Source organism: Armigeres subalbatus, chromosome 1 (genome assembly GCF_024139115.2).
Source record: "Armigeres subalbatus isolate Guangzhou_Male chromosome 1, GZ_Asu_2, whole genome shotgun sequence".
NCBI classification, from domain to species: domain Eukaryota; kingdom Metazoa; phylum Arthropoda; class Insecta; order Diptera; family Culicidae; genus Armigeres; species Armigeres subalbatus.
Genome location: NC_085139.1, coordinates 170,523,698 through 170,550,044, shown reverse-complemented (window position 1 = coordinate 170,550,044; position 26,347 = coordinate 170,523,698). Strand labels below are relative to the sequence as shown.

Below are 26,347 nucleotides of genomic sequence, written 5' to 3'. Positions count from 1 at the left end.
AAATCATTTATCTTATTTTGATCTTATGCTTGACAGTAAGCTTTTTGGCCATTGAAATGGATAGTAGGCTCTGAAATTAAAATAATATAATTAAAAAACATATCAGCACCCCGCAAACGCGAAGTTTCAGGTGCCATTTTGTTCGCGTGTTGGACGCAATGGTACCGAAAGTGAGTGTGTTTAAATTGCAATTTGCAATCAATAGAGTAAGATCAGCAGCATAAATACCAAAGGAATCGCTTCTCAAGGTGCGTATTGTGCTATTCACAGTGTTAGTTTGATCAATTGGTCTTCTTTAATTTAAATATTTTGTTAGAAAATAGCTGTACGGATTATGATCCTATGATTCGAAGTCCGTCCACGGTGGACGGATTTCGAATCAGAAGGTGTTGATTTTGTTCGTATTTTTATCATATTTTTCATTACTTTCAATGCAATACAGTGGAGCACACAAAAAATAGAGGCCCTCGTGCAGTTAGATCAATGACGAACGTTCTATTTGCATTCGATTTGTATTTTCTAGAGATTTTTACATATACTGAAGTGCTTAAATGTACGGGTTTCGATGCACCACGGTAGAGCATAATTGCACCGAAAGTAAATGTGTTTTAATTGCTAATTGCGAATCATTACAAAAGATAAGCGGAATACAAATCGAAGGGATCGCTTCTCAAGATACGTATCGAACTATTTACAGTGGTAGTTTAGTCAATCAGACTGCTTCAATTTAAATATTTAGTTGAAAAATAGCTGTACGGATTTTGTTCCTTTGATTCGAAATCCGTCGACGGTGGACGGATTTCGAGTCAGGAGTAGTTGATTTCATTCATTATTTTATCATGTTTTTCGTAGTTTTTAATGAGTAAATGCGAAACACTTCAAAAGTAGAAGCCTTCATGCTCCTGTGTCAATGACAAATGTTTTATTTGCATTCGATTCCTATTTTCTAATGACTTTTTCATATACTAAGGTGTTTAAGTGTACGGATTTCAATGCCCCACGGTATATTGGCTAAGATTTCTACCAAAACTAAAAAATATGTCTGTGATATTTTCGGTGTTGTTTAACTTGGTACATTATTGAAATAATATATGTGTCGCAAATTGACGTCGATGACGACGTCGCCGACAATTTTGGACCACTAACTGAAGATCAGGAAGCTGCTAAGCCTATGACAATCTTGTCAATCTGTTAAACCACTGCAGGAGATGTAGAGAAAAGCTCGTCTAATTTTCATTAATTTTGCTTTCGGCGAAATCGTGGACCCAAACTAATTTTGCAAATCTAGATATAAAATTGAAATTCAAATTCAAAATAATATTGATGCATTTCAATGAAAGGTTCAGTAACCCACTAGGACTACTCGTTTTGCTATCAATATTTCGATTAAATACATTAATATATTAATTATGTTATTAATATTAAATAACTTTATCAAAAATATTTGGTAGGTGAAGTGGTGGATGCTTTCCACTTAACTAACATCAAATACTTTTTTCGAGAAAAGTTGGAACTGTTAAGAAAACCCGCATGTGATGCTTTCGTCATGAAATTTCTGGCGGTTACTAAATGTCGCTTTCAGCGCATGTACGTTAGCACCTGGATACAGGAAACTGTGGATAAAAAACCTTGTAGAACTAGCTAATGCCTGCAATTAATTTTCTAATGCGCAGCTAGTATTTCCTCGTAACCGCTTCTACTGTTGGAGCAGTCGGTGCACAATTTATTTTTCTCTATATCACGAATAAAAAAATCGATCATTTGATGATCGATTTATTCAGAAAAGTATGGACATCCCTTCACTGTCGAATGTCATCTTTTCTACTGCATGACTGTCACTGTAAGATGGCAGGAAGGTTTGCTAGAATAAGCAAGAATAAAAAATGTTTAGATTCCGCTTCGCTCGCTAGATGATGTTGTTATCACCGGCAAATGGTTCGCCATTTCGTTGTATGGAAAAGTTCGAAGTGAACCATATTGTTAATATAATAGAGTAGAGTGGGGCAAGAGTACGCACTTAGTTTTCAATCGATCATGTGGCCATTATGAAGCAAGCTTCTGCATATCAAATCAATGTCGATGATTCATATACTCTTCCTGTATGTTATCCAGGGGGAAAATTATTGAAATTCGTTTTAGTAGAACCCTTATTGCAAGACAAGTGAAAAACGCACTCTTACCCCACCGGTGGGGTAAGAGTACGCATCGGGTGGGGTAAGAGTTCGCATCATGAGCTTATACACCCGATTCTTTTTTTACACGTTCCGTGTAATAAAAAAATCAGTTCAAAATTTGAAAATCCGTGTCAAAAAAGTTTAATGATTTCTCGACGAATCATGGAAAATGGAGCAACTTTGCAAAAATTTTGTATGGGATATTTTTTACACGACTGTGTAAAAAAAACCGTGTAAAAACAGAATCGGGTGTAGTATATATTAGCACAAATATAAGTGAATAACATTTAATTGATGTTTAATGAACATAAATTAGGGAATATTTAAGGATTACGTAACTGTTAAAGGGGGAGGGGGTCCTAGAAATGTGCACTTTCATACGAAAAACCATGTTTTTTTTATATACAAAAAACTTTAGAAGAGATGCAAAAATATATAAGGTTTCGCGTGGCGTAAAAAAAAGATTTTTCCTTTAAGGAAGTCCACCAATCACGTAACGTAAAATTTGGCTATTACATCACCCCTCCCCCTATCTTACACTTTTTATGTGAATCCCCTAAAAATTATATGGATCATCAAACATCTCGCAACTCCTCCCAGCTAAGCGTTGCGTGATTTATGGACGTTTCTTTTGATTAAATGAAATTATCATTTAGATAAAATTGTGTTTTAGTACTATGTTTAGGTGTACAACACGTCCTAATACAATTTCATTATTTCGCTTCTATGATTTGTTCGCTAAGTCCTTTCTTGCACCAAATTACTTCAACTTATCCTTAAAACTTGTGATAATTTTTGATTTCTGTCCCTTTTTTCTTAGTTGTGGATCGTTACGCTTTGGAAATAGTCTTATTTCGGCCGGAGATACGGGTTTGACATCAGAACTTGAAGATTCACATGCGTACTCTTGCCCCACCCGTTCCTGCGTACTTTTACCCCACAGTCCCAAAATTTATTCAAGTGATGGTTCTGACTTCTTGGAAAACCAACCGGGTTGGTGTTCTGCACCATAAAGTACTCTATACAGTAGGTTATCGGAATGGTATAATGTTCACCTGATTGAACGTATATATGGTAATGAAATACTAGTTGCGAAAACACAATTATTTTTAGCAAAATGACCAAAAAATTATCTAACTCCATATCTTCCTTGTTGTTTATTCAAATCGTTCACAATTACACATGACAATAGTTGGCCAGAATACCTGTCAAACTGATGCAGTGCTGCTAGTTTATCATTTTTTATTACTTCAAAAAATCGAAAACGTACTCTTACCCCACGCGCACTCTTGCCCCACTCTACTCTATATTTGATGGCATGCTAATTTTACTCCATATCCCGAATTTTCTCAATTTATCAAATTTTCCTAGTAATCATTATTAATTTGTTTTTCCCCAACTGTCCAATGAGCTCAAAAGGTTATATTTCTCCAATTTATAGCATATTAAGATTACGCCATTTATTACATGATAAAGAGTAACTTGAGGATAATGCTTATATGTACATTAAATTTAAATAAAAGACTCCTTTTTCCATTTTTTCACTGCACTTACGGAAGAAGATTCCATTCGGCAAAACTTAAAAGAGTATGTTCTCTAGAAAACCCCAAATATGCTGAGGAAGATGCAAACATTCAGACAGAATGTCGAATTTTGGCACTAGTAACGATCAGTACAATGAGTATCAAGTCAGATGTCACACAGTCCATTACTAGTCGATTTCCAATGCACAAAGCTCCTTGCGGTACTAATTGACGTGGACTAAGCTGTAGTAACATTTATCCGCTACACAAACAGCTGTTCCGTTTTCACAGGACTTCTATCGAGCACCACAATATGAAATATGTTGAGAGCCAAATGATACTTACTAATTATTCCATTTGGCAGCGAAGTGAGGCTTCCTTGAATGCTGGCTAATCCAGCGTCCGGTTTCAATTCGGATTTACGATGTCGACCCAACGTCATCGGGCCGCTATTGTGGTTACCGGAATGGTTACTTAAACTATTACTGATATTGGAGCTGCTCGTGCTCGTTCGGAATTGCATAAGATGTGCAGCTGCTGGTGGGCTGTAATCACGAGCATAATCCACATAAGGTACGTAGCCATTGCCAGTTTTCCCGGCTCCGGCCCCAGGAAGTGGGCACAGGCTGTCGGAAAAATCGCCCGAGTACCTAACCGAAACGGAAGCAGAGCACAACATAAGTAATTGAAACCAATTTTGCACATTTTTGCATCTTACCGGTAGTCGCTCGATATTTTCAAACCCTTGCCGGTGGCTTCTCCCGTCATCGTTCCACTTTTGGTGTGATTGGCAATTGTTGTGCCCGATCCGAGAACCACATTCACTTGAGTGGTCATCCCGTCTGGACCGAGGCTGGTTTCCATAAATTCATTATCACGATCTATTTTCAGGTCACTAACGTTCGACGCTGGACGGACCAATTCCTTGCCATCCTTGCCCGAGATGTGATGCTGTAGCATTTTTGTCAACGTTGGCAAAATAAAAAAAACGATAGATCATATGGTGAGGTGAGGTGAACAAGAAGGAAATTAAATTCCACTCTGGAGAGGATAAAATAAAATTTTCCTGCCCGAGACTACATGCATGCATGTATCCGAAAGGCAGAAGGTCTTACCTTCGGTATCACATCCGCCGGTGGAAGCACTTTTTTGTTCTTTCTGCCCCAGAAGCACATTGCCGCTATGATGATGATGATTAAAAGTGTCAGTCCGCCGAGAGAACCGAAAATGATGACTGGTAATAAAATATTTTCTGCTCGTGCGGTGGAACGAGGTGGCGTCATACGAGGAAGTAGAATTTTGTGTGGGATGAAGACGGAAAACATGAATTGAAAATTGGATTTGACTATATGTATGCAAATTACAATCGTTCGAAGCAATCAAAAGCTGGTGCTGATTGGTATTGGAGGATATTTGTTGGACAAACAAGCGATAGGGTTCATGGGATGCCTTTGCTGATTTTCCAATCAACGGAGAGAAAAATTCAGCTAATGGAACAACCTTCTAAGCAATGCTGTGTAGTGATTTTCATCGGTCGTTGTCTTAAGCATAGGGAAAATGTTCCCATATTAATAACAGCCCGTATATTCATCACAGCCGTCGATAAACCAAATTGAAAATCAATTTTATCACAATATCTCTCACCAAATGTTCACAATAATGATTGGAATACATTCTTTAAATATCGGAATACTATTTGAGATTCATTTCCAGAAATGTATTAGCTCACGAGATCCACATTAATAAAAACAAAATAAGGAATCACATTTATTTCCATTTTCCTACCTTTTAGCTGCGGATTCGATGCGCTGCGGAACTATTACTAGCAGATGCATATCTTTTTACCGCACTGTTTTTCACTCAATTTCCAGATAAAGCAAATTCATTCTGTTGAAATTCACTTCACAACATATAAAGTAGATTCCACTTTCACAATTGATTAAATTATGTAAAAAAAAAACAACGTAATTTCCTTTTGTTTGATATAGGTTCAACATTCACAACTTCTTAAATATCCTTGTCCATATTCCAAACTGTTTACATGCCTTGCAGTATTCTTAAGGGTTGCCAACCTACATTTTTGCTTCATGAATGCTTGCATGCATCTTCATTATGAAATTCAACAGTTTTGTTTGTAAAATAAGGTGTATCAAAAAGATAATTTATGATGATCATAAAATTTAACGTATACGGATAGAAAACTGTAACAAAAACTGTAATTTTGTCATTTATTGCTGATAATATTTTGAAACATTGAAGAATTCGGCATCACTGTTAACATATCGTTACGTATACACACGAGTAATAGTATGCGTATTTTCTGTTGGAAATGGTGTTATTGATATAGGTACAGGCATAGGATTAACTTTTTGTGATATTATTGAAATAGGTGCATGGAGGCGATGATGTATTTTAGTTAACCCTTATGCGGCCGACGGGGTACCCGTGTTCCTTTTTCAAATTCAAGTGATGATATTTCAATGAATTTTCATAGCTGAAAGCTGAAACTCGGTGACATCTAAGAACTCCATAAAATGTAGCATCTGTGAGAAAATCACGTTGATACAGTGAGGAGGGACGTGGGGAGGGGCATCTGATTTTTTTTACCACGTGGATGGCCGACAGGGTACCCGTGTTCCCATAAATTGATATTTTCATAACTTTAACAATTTTCAACCGATTTAGATAATTTTGACAGTTTTGGAAACAGAAACTCATATACTTTTTGCCCATTGTCAAGGTTTACAGCTTTTGTCCATGGTTATTCAAGAAATCTTTGAAGTAAGGCTTAAGAGTCTACACACGTAACCGAAGGACTATCAACCAGTTTCAAATATATTACATGCTCATTGCGCTTCTTAGAATAGTCGGAGTTCACAGGATATATTCTGGGTCTCCAAAAACCCCTGGAGTAAGGCCTAAGTCATCCAAAAAATCCCTGGAATTAGATCTTATGGTCTGCTAACGTAATCAAAGGTCTATCGTGTAAATTCAAAAACGGTACATGCTCTTTTGATGCTTAGCATATAATGCTTTCACAGTATATGTTCCGGGTCATCCAATGACCTTTTCTCAAAACATGTTTGCATTCCAAGTAGTTCTTGTTGCTGTGTTGATTCCAGGTAGTCTACGAACTCCATACAGTCAAGGTCTTCTAATCAATCTCCGTAATGGAGGTGGTTAACGAAGTTGCGTGACCCCTTTTTGGTTTATGTTTGTATTCTAGGTAGTTCTTGTTGTTGTCGTGGGCTCCAGGTAGTCTACAAACTCCATAGAGTCAAGATCTGTGGATCAACCTCAGTAACGGAGGCAGTTATTGAAGAATAAACAAGTTGTGTGACCCCTTCTTGGTATTTGGATGTATTCCAAGTAGTTCTTGTTGTTGTCATTGGTTCCAGGTAGTCTACAAACTCCATAAATTCAAGGTCTGTGGATCAACCTCCGTAATGGAGGCAGTTAATGAAGAATAAACAAGTTGTGTGACCCCTTCTTGATATATATATATCTGTTTTTCATGTAGTTCTTGTTGTTGTCGTGAGTTCCAGGTAGTCTACGAACTCCATACAGTCAAGGTCTTCGGATCAATCTTCGTGATGGAGGCAGTTATCCGAGAATAAACAAGGTGCATGACCCCTTCTTGGTATATGTTTGTATTCCAAGTAGTTCCTGTTGTTGTCGTGAGTTCCAGGTAGTCTACGAACTCCACACAGTCAAGGTCTCGAATCAATCTCCGTAATGGAGGCAGTTATTGAAGAATAAACAAGTTGTGTGACCCCTTCTTGGCATATGTTTGTATACTAAGTAGTTCTTGTTGTTGTCGTAGGCTCTAGGTAGTCTATGAACTTCATAGATTCAAGGTCGGTGAATCAACCTCCGTAATGGAGGCAGTTATTGATGATTAAACATGTTTTGTGACCCCTTCTTGGCATATGTATGTTTTTCATGTAGTTTTTGTTGTTGTCGTGAGTTCCAGGTAGTCTACGAACTCCATGCAGTCAAGGTCTTCTAATCAATCTCCGTAATGGAGGTAGTTAACGAAGTTGCGTGACCCCTTTTTGGTTTATGTTTGTATTCTAGGTAGTTCTTGTTGTTGTCGTGGGCTCCAGGTAGTCTACAAACTCCATAGAGTCAAGATCTGTGGATCAACCTCAGTAACGGAGGCAGTTATTGAAGAATAAACAAGTTGTGTGACCCCTTCTTGGTATTTGGTTGTATTCCAAGTAGTTCTTGTTGTTGTCATTGGTTCCAGGTAGTCTACAAACTCCATCAATTCAAGGTCTGTGGATCAACCTCCGTAATGGAGGCAGTTAATGAAGAATAAACAAGTTGTGTGACCCCTTCTTGATATATATATATCTGTTTTTCATGTAGTTCTTGTTGTTGTCGTGAGTTCCAGGTAGTCTACGAACTCCATACAGTCAAGGTCTTCGGATCAATCTCCGTGATGGAGGCAGTTATCCGAGAATAAACAAGGTGCATGACCCTTCTTGGTATATGTTTGTATTCCAAGTAAGTCCTGTTATTGTCGGGAGTTCCAGGTAGTCTACGAACTCCACACAGTCAAGGTCTCGAATCAATCTCCGTAATGGAGGCAGTTATTGAAGAATAAACAAGTTGTGTGACCCCTTCTTGGCATATGTTTGTATACTAAGTAGTTCTTGTTGTTGTCGTAGGCTCTAGGTAGTCTATGAACTTCATAGATTCAAGGTCGGTGAATCAACCTCCGTAATGGAGGCAGTTATTGATGATTAAACATGTTTTGTGACCCCTTCTTGGCATATGTATGTTTTTCATGTAGTTTTTGTTGTTGCCGTGAGTTCCAGGTAGTCTACGAACTCCATGCAGTCAAGGTCTTCGGAACAATCTCCGTAATGGAGGCAGTTATCGAAGAATAAACAAGTTGCGTGACCCCTTCTTGGTATATGTTTGTATTCCATGTAGTTCTTGTTGTTGTCGTGGGCTCCAGGTAGTCTACGAACTCCATAGAGTCAAGGTCAGTGGATCAACCTCCGTAACGGATGCAATTATTGAAGAATAACTGGGAAGGACGGAAGGTAGATGTTTTCCTCCAATACCTTTTCCGAACTTAATCTATCACATGTTGTGCATATGCATAATCGAGTTCCAGACATAGTAATTAATTTCCTCTCCGGGTGGCTCAATACCCGGAACATAGGCAATTAACTTTGAATGTACTGAACTCGAAAGGCGATCTCTCTTCGCTTATGTGGTCGGGTTGGGATCTGACGACCAGCTGGCACAATCTCACACAACCCTACTTCATCGAGCGCCGTTGGTGAAGAAGCAAGTGAGTAGGAGCCAGATAATACTAAATACTCATCCTACGTGGTTGGCATTGTACAAAAACATATATGAGAGAGTTAGTTCTGAGAATGTATTGCGAGAGTTCGGCTACATGCCCGGTGCTGTGAATTTGGTGTCATCAGTACCCGCTAAGCTGCGGAGGACGACGGAGGTCCTTCGTAGCTTAGTAGGGAAAACACCTGTCTAGTGTACTGGTTTCGTGGGATCAAACCCCACCGAAGTTCTGTATATCAATCTCCGTAATGGAGGCAGTTATCGAAGAACAAACAAGTTTTATGACCCCATCTTGGTATATGTTTGTATTTTAAGTAGTTATTTTCATTGTCGTGGGCTTCGTAATGAAGGCAAAGCAAAATACGTGAATGGAATCCGTATTTTTTGTCGAAATTGGGTCGAAAACGTGATAAAATCGGGTTAAACAAAATCAGGGGTAGACAAAATCTGGGAGTGACAAAATCGGGTCAACCTCATCTGAGTAAATGTACGCATTCCTAGTACAGTAGCCGTTCGATAACTGCAAAATGTTTACTTTTCAGTTATCGAATGCCGTTCGATAACTGCAACGCACTCTAGACGTCAAACGGTTGTCAATCGACGTCAGATGCATTAAAAGTGCATCTAAATGTGCAGCGCAAAGCAGCTGTCATTGAATCTGACATCGGTTTGAAGTTTAGCGGCCCGATAACTGTAAAACTGTTGCAACTATCGAATTGCAGTTAAAAAGCATTGCAGTTAAACTTGCAGTGTGCAGACTTGCAGTTATCGAACGTCTGTTGTAAATTTTGTTTTTGCATGGACTCCATATAGGAATGATCTGCAAATCAACCCACGAACGGAAGGCTATTGGTATATGTTTGCATTTCAAGTAGTTCAAGTTATTGTCATTAGCCGTGGGCAGTTATTGAAGAATAAACAAGATGTGAAACCTCGTCTTGATATATTAGCATTTCAAGTAGTTATTGTTGTCTTGTTGTTGTTGGTTCCAGGTAGTATACAAACTTCATTCATATCACTAATATGAAGTTGTCTATTCTTTGGAAATGCAAAATGTAAATAAATTGGAACGATACAACTTTACGCCGAGAACGTGAGGGAAAAAACGGGCTAATATCGCAAAGATCATGTACCATATCAAAATTAAATATGGGAAACTCTTCACGGAATCCAAGTTTCAAAGTGCTCGCGTTTTCAGGGGCACACCAATCGATACGGAGGCGGCACACAACTGTCATTTTTGTTGATTTAGCTTTGCTGCGTCGCAGCATGCGTGAAATAGTAAAAATGACAGTTGTGCGTTGCTTCGGTATAGAGTGGTGTGCCCCCGAAAACGCGAGCACTTTGAAACTTGGATTCCGTAAGGAGTGACCTTAAAGACCCTCTAGATATTCGTGTAAGCCTAGAAGTCTTACTCCATAAATTTCTAGGATGGCCATTAGCATATGCCATGAACGCATTTTATTCATGGGCCCCAAAGGCATGTACCAAATTTAAAACAGGCTGATATATCTCTGGTATAGATCCTAATGCCTTACTTCAGGGTTTTCTTGGATGACCATGAACATTTGAAATGGATGCATTCTATTCTACGTACCATAAAAGACATATATAACTATTCAAATAGGCCGAAAGAACTCTAGTTACGCGTGAAGTTCTTGAGGATTGTTCAAGTGTTCTCTTGGATACCCATGAACATATGCAATGAAAGCGGTATATTCTATGTACCACAAGGGGCATATGTCACTTTTGAAACAATCCGATAGGTATCTGGTTTCGTGTGAAGATCCTGAGGCCTATTCTAGCATTTTCTTGGAACATCATAAACATATGCAATGGACGTATTCTATTCTATGTACCACAAAGGGCATGTACCACTTTTGAAACAAGGCGAAAGATCTCTGGGTACCCATGCAGATTTAAAGGCCTATTCCAGGGTTTTCTTGGATGACCATGAGCCTATGCAATGGACGCAATCTATTCTATGTACCACAAAGGGCATGTAACACTTTTGAAAAAATCTGAAAGATCTTTTATTACGCGTGTAGATCTTAAGGCCTTTTCCAGGGTTTTCTTGGATGACCATGAACATATGCAACAAAGGCGTTCTATTCTATGTACCACAAAGGGCATGTACCAGTTTTGAAACAATCTAAAAGATCTTTGGTTACGCGTGTAGATCTTAAGGCCTTTTCCAGGATTTTCTTGGATGACCATAAACATATGCAATGAAAGCGCTCTTTCTATGTACCACAAAGGGCATGCACCACTTTTGAAACAATCTAAAAGATCTCTGGTTACGCGTGTAGACCTGAAGGCCTTTTCCAGGGTTTTCTTGGAAGACCATAAACATATGCAATGAAGGCGCCAGAAGACTTTTCCGAGAGATTTCTTCGATAGCGCAGAACATATGTAGTGATCACATTTGATTTCAAGATGCGCAAAGAGCATGTAGCACTTTTGAGACAAGTCCATAGACCCATGGTTACGAGTGTAGACCTTAAGGCCTTACTCCAGAGATTTCTTGGATGACTCGGAACATATACTGTGCACGCATTCTATGCTAAGTACCACAAAGAGCATGTACCGTATTTGAATATGCATAATAGGCCTTTGGTTACGCGAGTATATCCTTAGGCTTTACTCCAGAGATTTCTCGGATGACTAAGACCTAATTTCAGGGATTTTTGCATTACCCGAAGTATATACTGTGAACACCTTCAATTCTAAGAAGCGCAAAGAGCTTGTAGCATATTTTAAACTGGTTGAATGGCCTTTGGTTACGCGTGTAGACTCTTAAGCCTTACTCCAAAGATTTCTTGTATAACTATGGGCATAAGCTGTAAACCTTGACAATGAGCAAAAAGTATATGAGTTTCTGTTTCCAAAACTGTCAAAATTATCCAAATCGGTTGAAAATTGTTGAATTTATGATAATATCAATTTATGGGAACACGGGTACCCTGTCGGCCATCCACGTGTGTTTTTTTTGTTGGCCGCATAAGGGTTAAATACTTGTAAAATGTGATATTTATGAAATTTTGGAAGCTACAAAATTGTTTTTAATTAAAATTTAGTTCAGTTGACTATAATTATTTTCATGGTTCTTGATTGTTGAGTGAGAAATCAATGTATTTTATGTGCACATTGGCTTATTGTTATTGATATAGGAACAGATACCCTATATATGATTGTATAAATTATTTGATGATGATAGACTGCATTTTGATCTACAGGTTTGCGTATTGGAATTATGATTCCATTCAATCTTAGCTAGAATTTATTTGGTTTAGAATTTAAACAATAAAGGTATTTATCAAAACGATTTCAATTTCTATCATCGCTTGACAATTTATGATGGCAATTTCTTTTTTAATACCCAGTATGTTTTTATAAAAAAAAGTTCTGAGACATTAAATTGGAAAAAGGTACCGTACCGGTAGAGTCATAACTTGCACATATATGGGTGTCCGATTCAATATATCCAAAGCCACCAGTGCCGTTCTCCGTACTCCAATATTCAATCAGCAACATGCACGATTGCAATGCAGAGAGAACGGTCGCTTACCTCTCGAAACGAAATCAATTTCCACAAAGTCGATCCCGTAATCGTTTATGACGGTGCAATTGTAGCCACCAAAGTGATGCCTCTGGCTGTTGTAGATGATTAACGTCGACTTGACACCTTCCGGCAGTAGACTCTCGACGATGCTGTAGTCGGTTTCGTGGCTGGTGTTAATTTCGTGACCATTGTGCAGCCAGACGATGTGATTCGCCTGTGGAATGGAAAACGCTTCGCACTCCAGCTGCCCCGTGTCGGTAATCGTCCCAAACTGCTGCCGAGGTGAGATGATACTCGGTGGTCCTCTGAGATAGACCGTGGCCTCCGTTTCTATCTCCGGAAAGCCAAGAACAGAAGCCTTGCACATGTATCGACCGGCCGTTTCATGGCTTACAGTTAGAGTGAGGTTGGCCATGGTGGACATAACACGACCGGACTCGTCGTGAACCCAAACAATATCCGCCACGGGATTACTATCAATATCGCACGACAAAGTCACCACCATATTTAGGTCAGCTTCGACGGATTTGGGCAAGGTTCGAAAGGTAGGCCTGTAGTGCACATCCAGGGTTTCGCTTTCTTCGCTTTTTCCCACGATGTTCCGGGCCTCGCACTCAACCGTTGCATCGTGAAACTTTTTGGAGATGTTCGATATAACCTGCAGAGCGACATTCGAAAATTGCAATTAAGTGGGGGTGGGGACGAACCATACACACTACGAAAGTGCTTACCAATTCCGTGGAAAAGTTTCCATTCACCATCTCATGTCCAATGTACCATTTATAGGATGCCTCCGGTGGGTTGGCATCAGCGTGACATCGAAAGCGAACGTCAGTGCCTTCCACAATCCTGTCACCGCTAATTATCTCCACGCTCACTTTCGGGGCGTATTTAACCTCCAGTTTGAGCTTTGCCGAACGGTACGTTCGGTCTGCGGTGTTCTGGGCCTGACAGGTGAAGATGGTGTTGTGGTGTTCCTTTTTAGGCGTCAGTTTCAAAATGGATTTGGCAGTGAAACGACGCGCATCTGGCAGTGCTTCCTTCATGTACTCGATCCCCTTTGTTAGTACGTTCCCAAGCCCGTCGATCCACGTTATCTGTGAAGGTTTGATAGATGAATTGGGTTATTAGTTCGGAAACATTGATAGTGCTTGCCAAGGAGCCGCGCAGTAACAAAAAAATGTGCGAAAAAAAGTTTCAAATTTTAAATTTATGTTTCAAGGTTTCATTATTTTTCGTTTGGTTCTTTTTCTTTTTATTGGCATTGCATCTCCTACTGTGAAGTTTTCACATCGCAGCTTAGTGTCGAGACAATTTCCAACCGGGAAATTCCCTAGACCAGACCGGGAATCGAGCCCAGCCACCTTTAGCATGGTCTTGCTTGGTAGTCGCTCATCTTACTGCACAATTAAGGAAGGCCCCATTAGTTTAATTTACGTTTTTAATATATGATTGACATTGATTGTAACGGGGTGTGCATAAGTTTTGCCTATTTTACTCCCGTGAAAATAAATAAATTTGTTGGAAAATCGTGTTCAAAGAACATTCTTATTTTAAGTCTAAATGAAATAATTATATAATTATAGATGCATGAATTAGCGAATCAGATTTACCTCCGCTGCTGGTCTTCCTCCAACCGAAACGCACTCAAGCTCAATTTCGCGATCCTCCGTGGTAACCATAAAATCGCCCTGAACGATTTTCGGAGGCTCCGGTGGCACCAGCACCATTAGTGTAGCAAACCGAGACCTGATACCAGGTGTGCCTGGGTAAGGAATAATAAAAGTAATGTATCCCACTCAATCACTGCTAAATATCAGTTCAACTTACCTAATTTCCCTGGACCAACCTGACACTGGTACCGGGCGTCGTCGTCGAGCATAACTGGGAAAACATCCAAGGAAAAATCTCCCTCCTCGTCGCTTCCCACCATCGAGTAGCGCTCGAACCCACTCAGATTCCGATGCGTTCCCAGTCCAAAGTCATCCTTCGTCCACTGAAACAAAGCAGAGATAAATCATTACGCACCGTCGTTGATGTGGGTTTGTTGTTGTTGTTGATGTTGCTGTTGCTGTTACGATAACCTTTAACATGCCATCCTTAGGCTTAACGCAAATACACATCAACCTCCAAGTAGGTGAGAAATGTGGAATAGCGGAAGGCTCCAGGAATTTGATTGATCGTCTCTCTTTATTACACGTTTACGTCTTCATTACCGTCATCATCGTCGAGCCTAGGATACAGCTCGACGCTGCCGTTAGATGACAACGTCCGTCGTCTTTCGAGACGATATGTGTGGTGTCTGTTGAGAAGCTAACAGATGCGATTAATAATCCATTCATGTAGACATAGGGAAATGTCCTACAAGCAGGTGTTCCCAATTGTAAAATTTTTCTATTCTGCAAACTGGGAAGGAGAACAGAAGAACAGAAGAACAGAAGAACAGAAGAACAGAAGAACAGAAGAACAGAAGAACAGAAGAACAGAAGAACAGAAGAACAGAAGAACAGAAGAACAGAAGAACAGAAGAACAGAAGAACAGAAGAATAGAAGAACAGAAGAACAGAAGAACAGAAGAACAGAAGAACAGCAGAACAGAAGAACAGAAGAACAGAAGAACAGAAGAACAGAAGAACAGAAGAACAGAAGAACAGAAGAACAGAAGAAAAAGAAGAACAGAAGAACAGAAGAACAGAAGAACAGAAGAACAGAAGAACAGAAGAACAGAAGAACAGAAGAACAGAAGAACAGAAGAACAGAAGAACAGAAGAACAGAGGAACAGAAGAACAGGAGAACAAAAAACAGAAGAACATAAAATCAGAAGAACAGAAGAAAAAAATAACAGAAGAACAGAAAATCTAAAGAATAAAAGAACAGAAGAACTGAAGAACAGGAGAACAGAAGAACAGAAGAACAGAAGAACAGAAGAACAGAAGAACAGAAGAACAGAAGAACAGAAGAACAGAAGAACAGAAGAACAGAAGAACAGAAGAACAGAAGAACAGAAGAACAGAAGAACAGAAGAACAGAAGAACAGAAGAAACAGAAGAACAGAAGAACAGAAGAACAGAAGAACAGAAGAACAGAAGAACAGAAGAACAGAAGAACAGAAGAACAGAAGAACAGAAGAACAGAAGAACAGAAGAACAGAAGAACAGAAGAACAGAAGAACAGAAGAACAGAAGAACAGAAGAACAGAAGAACAGAAGAACAGAAGAACAGAAGAACAGAAGAACAGAAGAACAGAAGAACAGAAGAACAGAAGAACAGAAGAACAGAAGAACAGAAGAACAGAAGAACAGAAGTACAGAAGAACAGAAGAAAAGAAGAACAGAAGAACAGAAGAACAGAAGAACAGAAGAACAGAAGATCAGAAGAGCAGAAGAACAGAAGAACTGAAGAACAGAAGAACAGAAGAACAGAAGAACAGAAGAACAGAAGAACAGAAGAACAGAAGAACAGAAGAACAGAAGAACAGAAGAACAGAAGAACAGAAGAACAGAAGAACAGAAGAACAGAAGAACAGAAGAACAGAAGAACAGAAGAACAGAAGAACAGAAGAACAGAAGAACAGAAGAACAGAAGAAAAGAAGAACAGAAGAACAGAAGAACAGAAGAACAAAAGAACAGAAGAACAGAAAAATAGAATATCAGAAGAACAGAAGATCAGAAGAACAGAAGATCAGAAGAACAGAAGAACAAAAGAACAGAAGAACAGAAGAACAGAAGAATAGAATATCAGAAAAGCAGAAGAACAGAAGAACAGAAGAACAGAAGAACAGAAGAACAGAAGAACAGAAGAACAGAAGAACAGAAGAACAGAAGAACAGAAGAACAGAAGAACAGAAGAACAGAAGAACAGAAGAACAGAAGAAAAGAAGAACAGAAGAACAGAAGAACAGAAGAACAGAAGAACAGAAGAACAGAAGAACAGAAGAACAGAAAAACAGAAGAACAGATAAACAGAAGAACAGAAGAACAGAAGAACAGAAGAACAGAAGTACAGAATAACAGATCTGTTCTTCTGTACTTCTGTTTTTATGTTCTTACAAAACAGAAGAATATTAAAATAGGAAAACAGAAAAACAGAAAAATAGATGAACGAGGCAATTAAAATCTGAACAACGAAAGAAAAGAATATGAAAGACATTTCAACATAAAAATAAAAAAAGAACAAAAGTAAGATGAGCTGAAAACAAAAAAACTATTGAAATTAGGAACAAAAAACTGAAAAAATGGAACAATAAAGAAACGAAAGTTTGATAAAGAGGACGATAATAAAACAGGAAAACGGATGAACAGAAGAACGAAGGAAATGATAGAATCGAAGAACGAATATCTGAAAAAATAGAAAAATGTGAAAACCAAAGAACCAAAAGTGGAAAAAAGGAAGTATGGAGCGGAGAAAAGGAAATTGGATAGACTTCAAGAACGGAAGAACAAAAAACATGACAAAAACACGAAGAGAAAAAAATGCGTTACATATTATTTATGGGGTCTGCTATTTGGCATGAATCGGTCTCCTTTATGTCATGGTCTGTTCTTTAGAAAATTTCATTCCTAACGTCTATTATGTCTAACGTTGTTATGCCTAAAGCAGTTCGGAAAACGTGTCACGGGATTTGGTCCCTTATGCATTTTTAAGGGGCGGGATCTACGGGAAAAACAAAATTCTCGTCCCTTTGAAAATACATGAGGGACTTAATCTCGTGACACGTTCTACGAACTGTAAATCAATCTTGACGGGGTAAATCTAATCAATGGAAAACAGTAGAATTGAGGAATGAAAGAAACGAGGAACAGCAGAAATCATGAACCAAAGAACGGATGGATAGGAGAAGCGGGGAATTGAAGAACCGAATGGACGAATGAATGGAATAACGGAAACGAAAGAAAGAAAAAAAAAATAAAAAAAAATTTTTTAGCATGAACATGAGTATAACTAACAGCTCGTGGTTGCTGAAAAATAGAAAATGATCCGTGAAATGGAGGAGCGAAAAACAAATAAGCGTAAATGTCAACATCAGAGAACGAATAAACAAAATAATTCAAGAATGGAAGAATGAAGAAAAGACAAACAAGAGACTGTAAAAAAAAAAGAAATGAAAAGAATGGAAAAGTGGAAAAATATATGGCAGAAAGATAAAACATTGTAAGAATGTATTATTGGGAAGAAAACAGAGAGATGATTGTTCCCAAAAAAGAAGAATGACAGGACGGATACACAAAAGGGTTATAAGGAAAAAATAATTGAATGAAAGAACGAACAAAGCGTAGAAAATGTAAAAAATAAATAAAATAAAAGCACAAAAGAACAAAAAACGAAAGAACGAAAAAACGAAAGAACGAAAGAACGAAAGAACGAAAGAACGAAAGAACGAAAGAACGAAAGAACGAAAGAACGAAAGAACGAAAGAACGAAAGAACGAAAGAACGAAAGAACGAAAGAACGAAAGAACGAAAGAACGAAAGAACGAAAGAACGAAAGAACGAAAGAACAGATGAAAGAAATGAAAAAACGAAAGAACGAAAGAATGAAAAGAATGAAAGAACGAAAGAATGAAAAGAATGAAAGAATGAACAGAAAGAAAGAACGAAAGAACGAAAGAATGAAAGAAATGAAAGAATGAAAGAACGAAAGAACGAAAGAATGAAAGAATGAAAAAGAACAGAAAAGAACGAAAAGAATGAAAGAACGAAAGAATGAAAGAATGAAAAAGAACGAAAGAATGAAAGAATGAAAGAACAGAAATGAACAGAATGAAAGAAGAAAGAACGAAAGAACAGAAAGAAATGAAAAAGAACGAAAGAAATGAAAAGAATGAAAGAATGAAAGAATGAAAGAATGAAAAGAATGAAAGAATGAAAGAACAAAAGGAAAGAATGAAAGAATGAAAGAATGAGAAAGAATGAAAGAATGAAAGAACAGAAAGAATGAAAGAACAAATGGAGAAAAGAATGAAAGAATGAAAAGAACGAAAGAATGAAAGAATGAAAGAATGAAAGAATGAAAGAATGAACGAAAGAATGAAAAGAACGAAAGAGAATGGAAAGAATGAAAGAATGAAAGAACAGAAAGAACGAAAGAACAAAGAATGGAAAAGAAATGGGAAAAGAAAAGGAAAAGAACAAAAGAATGAAAGAATGAAAGAAATCAGAAAGAATCGAAAGAATGAAATGAATGAAAGAACGGAAGAACAGAAATGAAAGAATAAAAGAATGAAAGAATGCAAAGAACGAAAGAACGAAAAGAACAGAAAGAATGGCGAAAGAACAGAAAAGAACAGAAAGAATGGAAGAGAATTGAGGCAAAGAAAGAATGAAAGAATGAAAGAATGAAAGAACTGAAAAGAAGCGAAAATAGAAGATTGAAAGAATGAAAGAACAGCAGAAAGAACGAAAGAGCCTAGTGGAATGAAAAAGAACAATGAACGAAAGAATGAAACATGAATGAAAAGAACGAAAGAACGAAAGAAAGGAAGAACGAAAGAACGAAAGAACGAAAGAAAGAATGAAAGAATGGAAAGAACGAAAGAATGAAAAGAATGAAAGAACGAAAGAACGAAAGAACGAAAGAATGAAAGAATGAAAGAACGAAAGAACGAAAGAATGAAACGAAAGAACGAAAGAACGAAAAGAATGGAAAGAACGAAAGAACAGAAATGAAAGAACGAAAGAACGAAAGAACGAAAGAATGAAAGAATGAAAGAACGAAAGAACGAAATAACGAAAGAACGAAAGAACAAAAAAACGAAAAGAATGAAAGAACGAAAGAACAAAGAATGAAAGAACGAAAAGAATGAAAGAAAGAAAGAAAGAAAGAAAGAATGAAAAAAAGAATGAAAGAATGAAAGAAAGAACGAAAGAACAGAAAAGAACGAAAGAACAGAAAGAACGAAAGAATGAAAGAACGAAAGAACGAAAAGAACGAAAGAACGAAAGAACGAAAGAATGAAAAAGAATGAGAATGAAAGAACGAAAAAGAACGAATGAAAGAATGAAAGAAAAGAATGAAAGAATGAACGAAAATGAAAGAATGAAAGAGAATGAAGAACAGATGGAAGAACGAAAGAATGAGAAAGAATGAAGAATGAAAGAACAAAAGAAAGAAAAAGAATGAAAGAAATGGAAAGAATGAAAGAAACGAAAGAACAGAAAGAAAAGAAATGAAAGAATGAAAGAATGGAAAGAACGAAAGAACAGAAAGAATGGAAAGAATGAAAGAATGAAGAACAGAAAGAATGAAAAGAATGAAAGAAATGAAAGAATGGAAATGAGAGAATGAAAGAACGAAAGAATGAAAGAATGAAAGAACGAAAGAACAGAAAAGAACGAAAGAACGAAAGAACAGAAAGAATGAAAGAAACGAAAGAACGAAAGAACGAAAGAACGAAAGAATGAAAGAACAGAAAAGAATGAAAATGAAAGAATGAAAGAACGAAAAGAATGAAAGAACGAAAGAAATGAAAGAACGAAAGAACGGAAAGAATGAAAGAATGAAAGAACGAAAGAATGAAAGAACGAAAGAATGAAAAGAACAGAAAGAATGAAAGAATGAAAGAACGAAAGAATGAAAGAACGAAAAGAACGAAAGAACGAAAGAACGAAAGAACGACAGAACGAAAGAACGAAAGAACGAAAGAACGAAAGAATGAAAGAACGAAAGAATGAAAGAACGAATGAACAAAAAACGAAAGAACGAAAGAACGAAAGAACGAAAGAACGAAAGAACGAAAGAATGAAAGAACGAAGAACAGAATGGTGAAAGAACGAAAGAACGAAAAGAACGAAAGAACGAACGAAAGAACGAAAGAATGAAAGAATGAAAGAACAGAATGAAAGAATGAAAGAACGAAAGAACAGAAAGAACGAAAGAATGAAAGAACGAAAGAAATGGAAAGAACGAAAAGAATGAAAGAACGAAAGAACGAAAGAACGAAAGAATCGAAAGAATGAAAGAACAGAGAAAGAACGAAAGAATGAAAGAACGAAAGAAGTAGAGAGCGAGAGAACGAAAGAACGAAATAACGAAAGAACGAAAGAACGAAAAATGAAAGAATAAAGAGCGAACAGAAAGAAAGAATGAAAGAATGAATGAAAGAAAGAAAGAAAGAAAGAATGAAAGAAAGAAAGAAAGAAAGAAAGAAAGGAAGAAAGAAAGAAAGAAAGAAAGAAAGAAAGAAAGAAAGAAAGAAAGAAAGAAAGAAAGAAAGAAAGAATGAAAACGAAAGAACGAAAAGAATAAAAGAAAAGAACAGCAAGAATGAAGAATGAAAGAACGAAAGAATGAAAGAACATGAAAGAACGAAAGAAAGAATGGAAGAACGAAAGAACGAAAAGAACGAAAGAATGAAAGAAAGAACGAAAAGAATGAAAGAATGAAAGAACGAAAGAACGAAGAACGAAAGAACGAAAGAACGAAAGAACGAAAGAATGAAAAGAACGAAAGAACAGAAAGAACAGAACGAAAGAACGAAAGAACGAAAGAACGAAAGAATGAAAGAACGAAAGAACGAAAGAACGAAAGAACAGAACGAAAGAACAAAAGAACGAAGAACGAAAAGAACGAAAGAACGAAAGAACGAAAGAATGAAAGAACAACAATGAAAGAACAAAACAATGAAAGAAAGAATGAGAACAATGAAGAACAGAACGAAACAACGAAAGAATGAAAAGAACGAAAACAACGAAAGAACGAAACAACGAAATGAACGAAAGAATGAAACAAGAAGAACAATGAAAGAACAGAATGAAAGAATGAAAGAAAAGTTCACGAATGAAACAACAAGGAAAGAACAGAAAGAACGAAAGAACGAAAGAATGAAAGAACGAAAGATCGAAAAGAATGAAAGAACGAAAGAATGAAAGAAATGAAAGAATGAAAGAACGAAAAACAGAAAGAACGAAAGAACGAATGAAAGAATATTAAAGAACGAAAGAACGAAAGGGGAACAGAATGGAGAACGAAAGAACGAAAGAACGAAAAGAACGAAAGAACAACGAAAGAACGAAAGAATGAAAGAACGAAAAGAACGAAAGAATGAAAGAACGAAAGAACAGAAAGAATGAAAGAACGAAAGAACGAAAGAACGAAAAGAACGGAAGAACGAAAGAACGGAAAAGAACGAAAGAACAGAAAGAACGAAAGAACGAAAGAACGAAAAGAATGAAAGAACGAAAGAACGAAAGAACGAAAGAACGAAAGAACAGAAAGAACGAAAGAAACAAAAGAATGAAAGAATGAAAAGAATTACAGAATGAAAGACGAAAGAGAATGAAAGAATGAAAGAATGATAAAAGAATGAAAAGAACGAAAAGAACAAAAAGAACAAAGAACGAAGAACAAGAAATGAAAGAATGAAAGAACGAAAGAACGAGAATGAAAGAACTAGAGAAACGAAAGAATGAAAGAAATGAAAGAATGAAAGAACGACAGGAACGAAAGATCGAAAGAACGAATTAACGATAGAAATCGAAAGAATGAATAACAGAAAGAAGGATAGAATGAAAGAACGAAAGAACGAAAGAATGAAAGAACGAAAGAAAACGAAAGAATGAAAGAACGAACAGAAAAGGAAAGAATGAAAGAACGAAAGAACGAAAGAATGAAAGAATGAAAGAACAGAACGAAAGAATGAAAGAATCGAAAGAAATGAAAGAACGAAAGAATGAAATAACGAAAGAACGAAAAAACGAAAGAACGAAAGAACAAAAAAACGAAAGAACGAAAGAACGAAAGAACGAAAGAACGAAAGAACGAAAGAACGAAAGAACGAAAGAACGAAAGAACGAAAGAACGAAAGAGCGAAAGAACAAAAGAACGAAAGAACGAAATAACGAAAGAACAAAAGAGGAGAGAACAAAAGAAGGGGAGAATGAAAGAACAAAAGAACGAAAGAACGAAAGAACGAAAGAACGAAAGAACGAAAGAACGAAAGAACGAAAGAACAAAAGAACGAAAGAACGAAAGAACGAAAGAAAAAAAAAGAATGATAAAACGGAAAACAAATTGCTTTGTACAGGAAAACCGAAAATACTAAACAACGGTAGAAAGAAAGAACCAAAGAAAACATGAATAGAAGAATGCAATTATGGATGATGCAGATCAAAAACGGAAAACCGAAGATCATAAAAATGAAAAAAAAAACGGAGTAATGGAAAACAGAGAGCCGTAAATCCGAAAGAATGGAAGGTCGGAATGGGGACTGCCGTTTGATAAAAGTCATTTTACCGAAGGCTACTAGGCCGAAAGTTGTTTGGCCGAATATACCTTTTGGTCGATCAAACTGTTAGGACCCAAAAAAAAATTGCCAAAAATGTCATTTGGTGGAAAATGTCGTTCGACTGAACTGCTTGAAGATTATTATGACTCCTATTATGACTTTATTTCTCCTTTCTTACTGCTCTGCTCACTTATCATTTCTATTCGCAGTGAGAGGTGACCAATAAGAAATGAGAAGTGATAAATAGGGAGTGACAAGATTCACAATCACTACTGTTCTGCCTAATGACATTTTTGGTCGTATGACACACTTAGCAAACGACATTTACGGTCATATGATCCATTCGGCCAAACGGGACAACGAATTTTTCGATTAAATGACCTATTCAGCCAGACTATATTTTCAACCAGATAACATGTTGAACCAAAGGATATTTTCGGCCGTATGACCCTTTCATCCAAAAGACATTTCTGGTCGAATAACCATTCCAGGCCATTTTGGTCAAACGGCGCTTTCGGCAAACTGGCCTATTCGGCCAAACTACCCTTTTTATCAAACATTTATTTAAACAGGAAATACGCAAAATATATAGCTGTAAAATTGAATCGATGGGGAAATGAAAAATGTTAGAACGAAAGGAACGAAAGTTTGGAAAAATAATTTAACATGTAGTAAAAAAAAATTAAGCACTGAAGAAGTGGAGAACGCAAAAATAAAAGTAGAATAATTTGGAGAAAGGAAAATAGACAATGTTAAAATGGAAGAAATAACTGAAGAAAACAATAATGAACGGAAGAAAACAATAATGAACAGCGGCGTGAAAGCAAGTGGAAGCAGGAGAATAAAAAACAGTAGCATGGAAGGAAGAGAAAAATGACAAAAGGCATAATGGAATCGTATGAAAGACGATAGAGTGGACAAAATGGAGGAAATAAAAAAAGAACTGGGAAACAGAAGAATTTAAGAATTGAATTATTAAACAGCTTAGATTCTGTAACACTCATAGGAGTATCACCCTTCATAGGTGATTAGTTTCCCGCATTTGGAATCCACTGCTCCAAAGCTCAATCCTTTACCAGAACCCCGGCGGGGAGGCGTTTCTTCCGGAAAGTGTGCGTGTGCGAGTGTGTGTTGGTCATCAGCAGACTTTGTTGAGTCATGGCTCTGGCATGGAGACACAATGCTCATCAATTATTCATAACCGTATAGATCATGAATATATGATGTTCAAGGCCTTGCGTTATAATTTCAGATAGAATTCGTTTCAACAATATACACTTCTCGGCAGTTGGTTCATGTGCGGCAAGAAGTCTGCTGACTTCCGACCACTCTGACTGGCTGTGCGATTGCGTTCAGCCGTAAGACAACCGAGCGACTAATTGAACTCGTAAATGATGCTCCACCAGGACCCGGTTGGCTCCGGTCAAAGTGAAAATGTTCCATCTGGTTTGCCGGATGACGGCTAAGGGTTGATTGAGATAAATTGATAGATTTGAATGCCTACATGGCCAAGATAGGAGGAGATTTTCTTGACAGTTATGTGAGATATTCTTATCGGTTTTTGTCTGTCGAGGAATTGTGGCGAAATGATTGGCAAATGAGCCACATCAATCAATTGATTATTGGCACATCTACAACTCGTCACATGAAAATTTCGTTTGGAGAAGAATCATACTGCTGAATTTTATCTCATCTCGTTTTCTTAATGGATTAATACAGATGATGTCGATAAAGGTACACAGAAAGTCACTCAATTATTATGAAATCTAATTTGTCTCACCTTTTTACTTATCTCAAGCTTCTAAAAATATTCATCTAATCTTATTTGACACAGGGGTTCTATTTTAGCCTAACAATTGCGTAGCCTCGTTCCACAATTCATCATTTACAGGCAATTGTGTTTATTTTTCACAATTGGGAGATTTGAAGACCAACCAAACTCACCTGTAGCTGTCCGGATTTGTTCACCACTCGACACGGCAGGGTGACGCGTGACCCCACCACGGCCGTCTGATCCTGTGGCTCCATTGCGAAGTACTGCGGAAGTTTTTCCACGGTTTTGCTGGGAGCACTTTTGGCACTTTCCACCGCCATTCGCAGCAGCAGAAACAGATAGAAGACGCGATACGGCACGGTGCAGTAGATCGAAGCTGGGAAGCATTTCCGCCGCCGTCGTCGTCGCCTCCGGATGCTCCACCTCGTTTGGCTGCTGGAAGATTTTTTCTCCGAACTACAGTTTTCAGAACTAATTAGGTTTAGCTCCTTCATTTTGTCTCACACTACGCACATCCAATGGGACCGGTTTTTGGTTTGGGAATGTACCATTTGTTAAGCAATTCAAAACAGTCTGTTTACGTTGCTAATGGGTTCAGCCAACGAGGAGTGAACACTTTGCAACCAGTTGTGTGCGGATTGCACAGAATCATGGTGCGTGATGTTCTCCTGATTGCAAACTCCCCAGAATTAGTGGTGGTAGATTTAGTGCAAGGGCGGATTGTAAAAGGTCCATTTCCTGTAAGACAATAGAAACCAAACAGAAGAACATTGAGTAAATTGTAGAGAATGCACAACCATTTCAGGGCAATCGATGAAAATATTGAGCTGTACTGTTCCTGTAATTGCAAGCTGGAAATGAAATGTGCATGACAGGGCAAACCATTTTGCGTGGAAATATGTAGGGGCAAATGTTGTTGGCCATCCAAGTTTAAAAGACAAAAATAATTCATTTTTATCTTAAAACACAAATTGAGCTCAACTCTTATACATTTGTATGATCTTCCTTGAAGATTATTGTTAATTCTAACACACTTTGTTATTTGGATAAAAAGAAACAAAATTCTCGAATCAGAAGAAGAAAGATGATAAGGTATTAGATTCTTTTTCTCTTTATTTATGACAGTTTTCAGTAGAAAATGTCATTCTGCTAAAAGGGCGTGCCTGTATATTCAATCTAATTTAAATACTTATGGCCCATAAATCGTAATAAGAAACATTTAGGAGGTGAAATGATTTTTTCGATCATCAAAGATCCATACGATCTTGAGAAAATCAATCAAGGATGCTCCAACCAAATCAACAATCACAATCCAATCCAAACCAATCCAAATCCAATCCAACACAACCAAATCAATCTCAACAACAACCAATATAATATAAACTAATCAATCCAAACCAATCCAAATCGCAAACCAATCCAAATCAATCCAAAGTCAACCAATCCAAATCAACAAATCCAAATCCAACCAAATCACAATCATCAAACAATCCAACAAATCATCAAACCTCAAAATCATCAATCAACCAAAATCCAATCCAAACAACAATCCAAATCGCAAATCACAATCCAAATCCAATCATCCAAATCAATCCAATCCAACAAAATAATCCAAATCGATCAAATCCAATCCAAAACTCAATCCAAAAATCCAACAATCCAAACCAATCCAAACCAACCAAACCCAACCAAGCAAACCAACCCAAACCAATCCAAACCAACCAAACCAACCAAACCAACCAAACCAATCCAAACCAACCAAACCAACCAA

At 37.4% G+C, this 26,347-nt stretch overlaps 1 protein-coding gene across 1 annotated transcript in view; it reads right to left on the bottom strand.

The window, feature by feature from the left end:
* LOC134208372 (irregular chiasm C-roughest protein-like) overlaps nt 1-25,294 on the bottom strand; it is a 62,327-nt gene extending 37,033 nt beyond the window's left edge. The window contains exons 1-8 of the mRNA XM_062684361.1: nt 24,747-25,294; nt 14,409-14,574; nt 14,192-14,343; nt 13,310-13,675; nt 12,585-13,236; nt 4,813-4,949; nt 4,416-4,648; nt 4,043-4,347 (exon numbers count right to left, since the gene is read on the bottom strand). Of these exons, the coding sequence (XP_062540345.1) occupies nt 4,043-4,347; nt 4,416-4,648; nt 4,813-4,949; nt 12,585-13,236; nt 13,310-13,675; nt 14,192-14,343; nt 14,409-14,574; nt 24,747-25,070 (2,335 nt within the window). The 5' untranslated portion in view covers nt 25,071-25,294. The remainder of the gene's footprint in view (nt 1-4,042; nt 4,348-4,415; nt 4,649-4,812; nt 4,950-12,584; nt 13,237-13,309; nt 13,676-14,191; nt 14,344-14,408; nt 14,575-24,746) is intronic.
* Between the last annotated feature and the right edge of the window lie 1,053 nt (nt 25,295-26,347).